The 11,314-nt window shown below is 34.9% G+C and overlaps 1 protein-coding gene across 1 annotated transcript; it reads right to left on the bottom strand.

Annotated features, from left to right (window-relative positions):
• Nucleotides 1–4,386: 4,386 nt before the first annotated feature.
• On the bottom strand, nucleotides 4,387–10,769 carry LOC149535772 (cytochrome P450 78A4-like). Its single transcript, XM_089805382.1, has 2 exons — nucleotides 9,593–10,769; nucleotides 4,387–5,485 (listed from the first exon to the last, which is right to left on the bottom strand). The coding sequence occupies exons 1-2, from the start codon at nucleotides 10,640–10,642 to the stop codon at nucleotides 4,850–4,852; spliced, it is 1,686 nt and encodes a 561-aa protein (XP_089661508.1). The 5' UTR covers nucleotides 10,643–10,769; the 3' UTR covers nucleotides 4,387–4,849.
• Nucleotides 10,770–11,314: the final 545 nt, after the last annotated feature.

Raw genomic sequence — 11,314 nt, 5'->3', positions numbered from 1 at the left:
TGAAAAATGAAAAATAAAAAAATTAGTTTCTAAATTCTATTTTAAACCTAAAACAATCATTTACTTCCACCTAAATACCTGAAAATTCATGATGGTAGAGGCTAATTTTGCATTGGAAGTTTTTGTTCAAAATTAATAATAATTGTTTAAAAGATTTCATGCTAAATTTTTTTGAGAAAAAGGTTCGATTGGTATTGTAGACGACCTTTGTATAAATTGACATTTCTGCAATTAATAATTATGCTTTGGCATATTTCTATATAGAACCCATCAACATTATTTATAGAGAATCTACGGTCTGAAACATCAATCAAATGTGTTCGTACGAGGATTAAAACAATGATTTTGAGCATGTGTGCTGCTTCATTAATTTTACTCCCACTTGGATTGCTTGGATACCCTCGTTGTCTATCAGTTAAGCAGAAATACTTGAAAATTATTCATATTATGGCCAATCCACTGTTCTTTTTGTCCTTAAACATCCCATTAGTTCCACTTGTTTTTAAAACTTCCTGAACTGCTCAATTCCAGTATCAAAGAATTCCAGCAACCAAACGAATCCCAAATAAATTTCATTGGAATATATATTTTGTTTGATAGAAATAACTAGATTGGGTATCATCTTCCATAGATAAAAATCTAATGCACTTACACTTCCATAGGATTAGAACCTTTTATAGTGTCAGTAAAGAACACATGATCATCTTCCCTAGTTAAACTCAACCATTTAAGAAGTCATTAAAAACTCTCTAAAATACATGAATCTGCAATTACATTGACCAAATACAGTTAATGTTAATCTCCAACCAAATTCAGTTAATGTTAGTGTCCAAGAATTATTAATATATGCCTTGTCCCAAAATTTGTGTACACTGAATTCTGAAATAATGATTGAATTAAGTCAATTCCTCACTCACATTAACACACACATTGTTAGTGTGTAGTAATCCACGTTTGGACAACAGCATCAAAATGAACGCGAGCTTTGAAGACTACAGAACATGTCTGATATTAAAAAAATTAATAATGTCGGAGTACAGTTAGATTTTAATACTCCACGAAACCAAATTTCATTTGACTATAATACCGTTGGGAACACACGGCAGATTGAGCGACAAACTAAATAGTATACTACGCAGCAGAGATCTCTGTATCTTTTACTTAAAAGATTTATAGTCCCAAAATCTAAGGTTATAATAAATGCAAACTTTGTATATCAAAAACAATTGTCAAAGAACACGTTTGCTGTGGGATTTCTGTGACAAAACAGAAATTGATAACTGAGCCTGTCTGTAGTGAAAGCTAGAATTATGGGTCTGGTCTTCTGTCACTTCCGACATTACTTAATGTTCATAAAATTCATGTGAAAAAAAAAACACGTTACATTGGAAACTTCACACCACGACCATTGCAATTGCACTACTAAATATTATAACTATACTGGTTTTATATAATAATATTAAAATATAGCGACGATAGAGCACCATTATAAGTTCATTATAGAAAATCGTAACAATCATATAATAGTGGAGTGGTAGATATAATAGGTTTCAGATTTTGACGAAATCTGTTTTACTTTTATAAATAAAGTAGGAAGAATTAGGTAACCTTATACTTTATCTATAATAAAAAAACATGGCAACAAGTAGACTACATTACAAGTTTGATACATAGACAATAATGGACTCGTAAACATTATAATTAGATGAGATTCGGATTTATTTTATTTATAATTAAATAACATAGTGGAATTTAGACAGCATTACAAACTCACTATATAGCTCATAACATAGGGAAAACCATTATAACTATGTGGGTATTAAATTTACTCAAAACAAATTTATTCATGACAAGAAAACCGTAGTGATAATTAGACAGCATTTTAAGTTCATTATATTGACAATAAAAATTGCATAATAATAGATCAATAAACATTATAATTACATGCATTTGGAATTCCTTCGAAATTTGTTTTACTCATAGACAAAAACATAGCTACAATTAAGTAGCATTACAAGCTCACTATATATACAATGCACAAATATACAGGCTGTCCATCTATAATAAAAAGTGTAGTGACAATTAGACAACTTTACACTAGTTATATAGAATGTACAATTGCATAAAAATAAATTGATACTCATTATAACTATAGGGTTTCCGAATTTGTTCAAAACTTCTTTCACTTGCAATAAAGAAACATAATCAGCATTACAAGCTCGTCATATAGACACTAACAATCCCACAAGAATAGATTAGTGAACATTATAACTGCATGGGTTTAGATTCCTTCCATTCATGTTTTCCTTATAATTAAAAAACATAGACAACATTACAAGCTTCTCATATAGACACTATAATTGCACAATAATAGATTGATATGTTAGAAATAGTAATTTCTACTAAGAATTAATCGTCTATCATTAGATGTTTCTAGATTATTAGGTTTAGGTTTAGGGTGTGTCGGTTGAAGTATTTCCAGAAATATGTAGATATTTTGTCTTGTGGGCTAATGTTAGATTTCTATGTTGAAGAAGGAATTATCTACTCTAAAACAAGAGAAACAATGTTTGAATGAGAAACCACTTGTATGTGATGTATCTTGTGACACAAATGATTTGTGTGATTATGCAATTGAGAAATGTGATTTTGCTAAAGCTTAAGTGTTTGTGATGAAAAGTGTAAGAAAGAAAATGATAAGAAGTTTGTAGATTTTGTTTGTTATGATAATATAGTGTTATTTTGGAGATTATGAAAAGAATGGGTTTCAAAGGTAAAGGTCTAGGAAAGCATGAGCAAGGAATAAGGAATCTGATTGAGCCTATAATTAGACCAAAATATGAAGGTCTTGGATATAATGTAGGCAATGAAAGATAAATAAAAGTTCAAGAGAATCAATTGAAAGCATAAAGATTGTGCAATGTTCACATTGTAACAAGCAAGGGCATACAAATGATAGATGTTGGGATATACATCCTTATAATATTTGTGGCTAGAAAAATCATTATTATAAGACATGTTGGAATAGAGATTGCAAAAATGATTCTATGGTAGGTTGTATAAAAATGGATTATGGATGGAGCTATGGATCGAGTTGGCAAAGAATTGCAGGAATGATCAAAGGGTTTTTTAGGTACAAATGTTCAAGTGTAAGAAGGAATGCAGGGACATTGGGAAATAGATTAGAGCAAGGCATCAAAGAGGCAAAAGGTTATCGGCACTTGTGACAGATGAGGCAAGATTATCAGTGGATCCTATGAAAAGAGGAAATTGTTGGTAGCCGATCGTTTGTAGAAATTAAAGGCTCCAGCCTTGGAAGACACTACTCATGCATTAATAGATATGAAAATTACATGGCACATTGGAATTTGTATGCAACAGAATTTGATAGTAGAAATTAGGGGGGAGTGTTAGAAATAGTAATTTCTACTAAGAATTAATCGTCTGTCATTAGATGTTTCTAGATTATTAGGTTTAGGTTTAGGTTGTGTAGGCTGAAGTATTTTCTAGATTATTACATTTAGGTTTAGGGTGTGTTGGTTGAAGTATTTCTAAAAATATGTAGATATTTTGTCTTGTGGGCTAATGTTAGATTTCTCTAGAATATTGTATGCTAGCCTATAAAAAGACACTATGTATTCATTTGAAATCACAATAAATTAAATATAATATATTTTTATTGTGCCGCAGCACATTGTGTTTTGTGTTTTTTATTTCTATTTTTCCTGTGCCTCTACCCACCCAACATGATAAACATTAAATAACTGCATGGGTTTCACATGCATTCAAAACTATTGTTATCCATAATAAAAAATCATAGACATCATTACAAGCTCATCATATAGACACTTTAAATTTCTACAATAATAGATTGGTAAACATTATAACTATATGGATTTCGGATACCTTTAATACTCAGTTTATTCATAATGATAAAACATAGATTGCCCTACAAGTTAGTCATATAGACCTAATAATTGCACAATAATAAACTAATAAACACTAAAACCACATGGGTTTTTGATGCTTTCATACATGTTTTGCCCATAGTAAAAAAAATCGGATAACATTACAAGCTCAACACTAACAATTCCACAACAATAGACCGGTAAACATTATAATTATATGGGTTTCACATTCCTTCAATGCCCAATTTATTCATAATGAAAAAACATAGACAACATGTTGCAAGTTCAATCATATAGACACTGTCAATTGCACAATAATAGACTGATAAACATTATAATTACATGAGTTTTGGATTCTTTCAATGCCTGTTTTATCCATAACAATAAAAGCACAGACAACATTACAAGCTAGCCATATAGACACTAATGATTTTACAAATATAGACCAATAAACATAATAATTATATGGATATCAGACTCCCTTCAATACCATTTTTATTCACAATGACAAAACATAGACATCATTACAAGCTCGTTATATGGCTACTAACAGTCAAACAATAATAAACTGATAAACATTATAAATACATGGGTCTCGGATACTTTCAGTGTCCGTTTCACCCATAATAAAAAATGTATCTCAATTCCTTCAAAAACCAATCTTACCTATGACAAAAACCAATTTTACCTATGACAAACGTAGCAACATTAAAACTCTCACTCACATTATATAAACAGCTATAGAAGAAATAATAACTAGTCCACAATGATAACAGTAATATGAACCTCTCTCAGATTCCAATAATAACTACTCCACAACAATAATAACAATAAGAAGAACCTCTCTTAGATCCCTTCAAAACCTGGACATTATAGCTCTTGCTATATAGACAACTAAACTAACAAAACTGACAAGAAAAGTGGGCGAGAAACTCAAACTGCTACTGAAGACGTGAGCAATTTCTGGGCTCGGGAGCTGCTAGAAGAGGCTTAGCCATCTGGCAGGACAACTTGAGGACTTCTGAGAGGTCGACGGGGTGACCGGAAACCGGAAGCCAGTGGAAATGGTAGAGCAGAGTGGCGACCCAGGAGTGGACGGTGGCGAGGCCGAGCGCTCTTCCCGGGCAGACCCGTCTACCGGCACCGAAAGGTGCCAGTCGAAGGTCGTTCCCACGCACGTCGATGTTCTGGCCGCCATGGGAGGGCAAGAAGCGGTGGGGGTCGAAGGTGGAAGGGGAGTGCCAGATGGAGGGGTCGTGGGTGATAGCCCACATGTTCACCATCGCCGTGGTGCCCTTTGCCACACGCCATGTGTCGCCCACCACCACATCATCTGTCGCCAGACGTGCCCATGACAGGAGTGGGCCTGGAGGGTGGATTCTTAGTGTCTCTTTTATCACCGCTTCCAGATATGGCTGCCTCACTGCATTCCAGTCCTGACCATTTGTTGATGTTTGTGACTCTGAGAGTTGCAGTTCCTCCTGCACCTTGCTTTGTACTTGGGGGTTCAACACCATTTCTGCCATTACCCATTCTGTCAGCAGAGCTGTTGTATCCGTGCCTCTGAAGATCATCTCCTGGCACAAGCCCAAAGAGTAGAACATCTGTCAGTTAATGTATTTGTAGGCATGACTAGATAGAAGATTTCTTTCAATGTAATCATAACATGGAAGTTTGCGCGTCATTCAAAATCAATCAATTGGACTATGGGAAGAACGGTTTATGATAAGATATTAGGTTTCTACGTTTCATAATAATTATCACATGATTTTTCTCTATTCAACGGTACCAGTATCGATATTTTGAATCACGTTCTAAAATATGTAATCAAAATGATGGAGAGTTGGAAGAGAAAATAGAATGTTGGGCTTTGTTTTCACTTGTTCTTTTATAGGAGACTTCATAATCTACGTTTTAGATCACATTCTATAAAATGTAATTTACATTTCAGATTACATTCTACAATACATAATTATAATAATAGAGTTAGAAGATCACACTTCACAACATGTAATCAATAGTCTATGTTTCAGATCACACTCCAAAATACACACTCTACAGTAAATAATCAGAATGATAGACATTGGAAGAGAAAATAAAATGTTGCACCTTATTTTTCTTTATTATTTTAGTTCAACATTTTAAATCACACTCTACAATATGTAATTAGAATGATGGAGTTGGAAGCGAAAAAAGATTGTTTCGACCTTCTTTTACTTTGGCGTTTCTGATTAAAACTCTATAGTCCATGCCTCTGATCACAATCTACAATATATGCTCAAAATGATATGGAGGAAAATAGATTTTTGCACCTTGTTTTGTTTTGGCATTTCAGATGAGACTTTAAGATCCATGTTCTAGAGAGTTGAAAGAGAAACTAGAATGTTGCACCTTGTAAGATCAGATTCCATGATCTACATTTCAGACCACACTCTATGCTCCATAATCATAACGTTATAGAGTTGAAAAAGATAGAATGTTGTGTTTCAAATCACACTTCGTGATCTGTTTTGGATCACACTCCACAATCCATAATCAAAATGAAATGCTAAGTACCTTCAATATTTTGAATCCTACTCCATGAACCACATTTTGGAGTGTGCATGATTCATATTTTGAATCACACTCTACATAACGATAGAGTTGAAGGAGAAAATGGATTTTAAACTTCGTTTTGTTTCAATGTTTCAGATCAAACTCTGTAATCCATCATCAAAATAATATAAAACTGAAGATAAAATAAATTGCTAAACTTTTATTTTGTATCGACAATCTGATTCACACTTTACTATCGATCATCGACATAAGAGAGTGAAAAGTGATAAAAGAACTATCAATCATCTGATATATCATCAAAATGATATACAGTTGAGAAAAATGATAGTTAAACTTTCGTTTTCAATGATGTGATTATCCACAGGAGAGAGAGGAGCAAAGGATGATGGAGAACTTAAAGGGGTAGATCACAAAATATTGTTCCCAATTACTTCACGGGTAGATTAAATCCATGATTTTGTTCTGACAGACTTTAATTAAAGGTGCAGATTTAATGTAGAGAGCTTGGAGAGCATTCCATAGTGTAGTGCTCGGAATCCATGTATAACGTCCCCTACAAAATCTCTCATGAGAAACATAGCGCAACTATAGGCAATTCCAAAAAGATTTCTATCCTATCTCTAAAGTAGAAGGATGATATGAATGTCCCCACATGTGTAAAGACGTACATACAATCTCTAACGTAATGGAGTCCACATGGTAAGGAACAAGTACACCACTAGTAAACTACTTCTTGTCCAGAACAATTGGGCATTTTTGACGTAGGAAGCGGAATCAAACATGTCAGAATTGGGATTTTCTCTTTTCTTTTGGAGCAAACATGAAATAAGAAAGAGCCAATGGCAGAAAGAATATCATTGACTAATTAAAGGCCACCCTTAATCACTTTCCAAATATTAAAATAGGGAACCTAACTTTTTATAAGAATGAGTTCGAGGACATCTGAAAATTATTATCCAAATTCATTCTCCAACTGTCATCTACCCAGTGATTGATACTACATTTCACATCCTAACACTTTAATCCTGATGAAGAATACCCAAAAACTCTAGAATCGAAAAGATGTTTTGCTAGGGCCAAGAAAAAGAAACATACCAAAGTTCAATCAGAGAAAAATGGCAATGGTGGCATATTCAGACTTGTTTTGGATGGATGTAGGAGAAATCACATCAAGAAATAAAGAATCTCTGACAAATGGTAAGTATACTGTATAGGTAAAGGTAAAGGTACTATCTAAGAACCACGTATAAAGATAGCAATGTACATTTTGACATCCAAAGCTAGTAAAATCCCCACATTTACTTTAAGTTGTCTGTTGAATCAGTTGCAGACAAAACCATATGAACTCCACTACCGACTAGAATTTCATTCATGAATAGCATGAGATGAGATTGTTAGCAATCTATACATTATCAGAAACAGTACATCTTGTTACATCATAACAGTGGTCTTAAGCTGTTTCTTACGTTGATCTACAACACGCTTTATGGATCAACGCCACGTATGTGTGAAGATCCAGAATTTCTCACTCTCACCCCTACAAAAGATGATGGGCGCTTACCTTGATGTAACAACTCATATTCCACCTGTCTGCTCTTCTTTTAATCACTCTCATTCCATATGGATCTGAATTTCCACCTCCTTACAAAAGATAAAACCAATACAAAAGCTTCCAAAAGATGAAATCAATGATAAAAGACCAAGGACAAAACAAAAATCAAAATCTCTAGCCTAGAAAACTCAACAGAAACAAGAAAACGTTAATAATTAGATTGTCTCATTAACTTGTCCTATTTCTCATTCCCTTGTCTTCTCAAAACATTTGAACTATTCTCGGAATGCTCAAAATGGGCTAATGATGAATCGGGAAGAAAAAATACAGACAATCAAATTGAAAACCAATTAGTTAAGTGATAACTAAATAATACACCAATGGATAGTTAGATGATAACTAAATAATACACTAATGGATTGTGAGTGCAAAACCTTCTTTTGCTATCAATCAAGATGTCATTTTTGAACTCTCAAACTGTCTTAATACAATCAAATTCAGAACCTGCCAAATGATACAAACAAGTTGAGACACTAATGGATAACATGATAGCTAGATTATTCGCTAATGGATCTTGAGTTAGAAAACATCGTTCTTAAGCTCTCAAAATGTTATGATGATAAATAAGGAAGAAACAATACGCTAATAGATTGTGAGTGCAAAACATCTTGATGATGGATTAGAGACCGTAATCTGAACTGAAATGTCAATTCATTAATAAGAAAAAACCAAAGAATGCAATCAAATTCAGAATCTATTAAATAATATACTAGTTTAGATAAATGATAACCAGATGATACACTAATAGATTTTGAGTACATATGAAAACGTCATTCTTAAGAATGCAAAACATCTTGATGATGACCCAAACAGCTTGATGGTGGATTAGAGACTGTGATCTGATCTGAGATGTCAATACATTGATAAAGAAAAAAGAAAAATCACAATCAAATTCAGAAGCTACTAAATAATACAGCAATAGATAAATGATAACTAGGTGATACACTAATAGATTTTGAGTACAAAACATGCCTTCCGCTCTCAAAACATCATTCTTAAGCTTGATAAATCAGGAAGAAACAATACACTTATGGGTTGTGAATGCAAAACGTCTTGATGATGATCCAAACAGCTTGATGATGGAATAGAGACCACGATCTGATTTCAAATTCAGAAGCTGTTAACTAATACACTAATGAATTATGAATTGTGAGTGCAAAACAAGCTTGTGCTCTCAAAATATCCTGATAATGGAGGATGGCTCAGGCAGCGTTATCCAACGATCTAAAACATGATATCAAAACATTCTGTGATAGATTAGGAAACATTATACCATGATCTGAATCATGGATATCAAAACATTGATACGTTGATGAAGGAAAGTTATAGACAACCCAATTAAGAAACGGTTAAACATTCTACTGAATTGATGAAAAACACAATGAAATTCAGCAGCAGTATAATGATCCAACTCAATAACACATCAAAAAATCTGATCCAAACTAAAATAATGGTCACATTTCACACAAACATATGCTATTCAATTGACTACTCAGAAACAAAAAACAAGACATACCCAAAGAACAGCGACCATATCATCATCTTGCAACTTATTTTCATCCTTCAACGAGAGCAAAACATCAACAAAATCACCATCAAATGAAGAACAAGCCTCGCCCTCCATTCTCCTACAGCGGTGCTCATCAATAATCCTCTTCACAAACCTCTTAACCCGGGGAACAAGCTTCCCACAACGGCTATGAATCCTATTGGGATCAATGAATCTCAACCAGGGCAAATGATCAGCCCAGTTGAACTCACCCAAAAGTTCAAAACCCTCCCTCACCATAGTCCTAAGTTCCTCAAGCTCATCACATGCATTCTCAACATCAAATCTCTTTCCAAACACACTCCCCATGATGTTATTCAAGGCCGCATCTTGCAAAATGGGACGAATCTTCACAACACCATGAAGACCCCACTCTTCTCTGATCCGCCTCACCATGACAGCCAAATCAGCCCGGCGGGCGGTACCATGGGCCGCAATACGACCAGGGGAAAACAGACAAGTCGCTGAGATTCTCCTCAACATTCGCCAGTACTCTCCGCTGGGAGCAAAGCCTATAGCTCTCTCAAACATGAGCTGCTTAGCGGACTGCTTAATCGGGCGGTCGGCAAAACAAGGGGAGTTCAAAATCTCCCGCGCTATATCACAGCTGGACGTTATTACAGCCGGTGTAAATCCCATGTTAAACGCCATAAGCTTGGTTGCGCCATGATTTCTTGCCAGTTCTGCAAGATTACGGTGCGCTAAGCCCCTGGTCATATGGACCAAACTCCCCACCAGAGGCCAGCCCCGGGGGCCTGGAATACGTACTTTCCCGCTCCTCCTCTTGTTCTCCCATGCAACTCCTGCTGCACGCAGCCACACCATGCAAACGGCGGCGCCCACCAGCGCCGCCATCCATACTACGAACTCCATGCAACAAGGAAAACTACGAGAGTTGAGATATGATGAATATGGGTCTCTTGTAAGCATTGGAATGGTTGCATAGAGCCACAAGAATGGGTCTTTTGGTTGCTTGGGTCCTATTCCTATGCCTCCATTCATTGAAATGTCTTCCATTGCAGAGTCAGTGAGTGTACAGATGGCTATGGAGGTTTATATAATACCAGGGTACCTTGTTCTTGGGAATAGAGTAGCACAGATTTTGCCACTGCTCTGGCAATTGCTTGTGGAACAAGTAATTGGCGAATCCTCCTTATATAGGCAGGTGGAGAATTGTGTTGTGTATTGTAATGGTAGGTGGAATTCTTGCTGTACCTAGCTAGGCTGTGATTTGATGTTTTAGTCGGTGGTTGGTCAAGGCTTGAGAAAAACCTAACTAAAGTGGGGGATTCGAACCGTACCTTTCTCCAAGTACACTTGTATGGGGCTAACTAGGTTATCTTCTTTATACTATCATTTGTTTTGTATTTTGTATTTTAGAACACACTAGATTTTATATAATTCATTTTTTTTTTAACATGGGTTTATTTATTAGTTCTTTAAGGAAAATTTGGATCAATTCTAAATTTTTTAGTTTTTCTAACAGATGAGATTGAGATTGTTTTCATAGTTTTGGTGAAATGTTCTCTTTCTTAAACACCCCCACACACATTTATGAGATTTAGATCGTTTCTCTGATTTTGGTAAAATACACACCTTTTATTTCTTGAATCACTATACAAGTCTCTCTCTCTTTGGATAACCCCTTAGTCCTTGAATCATAGTCAAAGGGGTTCAATGTATAGCATA

This window comes from Cupressus sempervirens, chromosome 10 (assembly GCF_028749045.1).
Source record: "Cupressus sempervirens isolate cs-2001-9-10 chromosome 10, ASM2874904v1, whole genome shotgun sequence".
Taxonomy (NCBI): Eukaryota; Viridiplantae; Streptophyta; class Pinopsida; order Cupressales; family Cupressaceae; genus Cupressus; species Cupressus sempervirens.
The sequence above is the reverse complement of the archived record's forward strand: the minus strand, read 5'-3'. Positions and strand labels throughout refer to the sequence as shown.

Coding starts and splice junctions, on each gene's coding strand:
- LOC149535772 (XM_089805382.1), bottom strand. CDS start 10,642: ATGGAAGACATTTCAATGAATGGAGGCATAGGAATAGGACCCAAGCAA. Junction 5,486..9,592: donor ATATGGTCGCTGTTCTTTGG/GTATGTCTTGTT, acceptor GGCTTGTGCCAG/GAGATGATCTTCAGAGGCAC.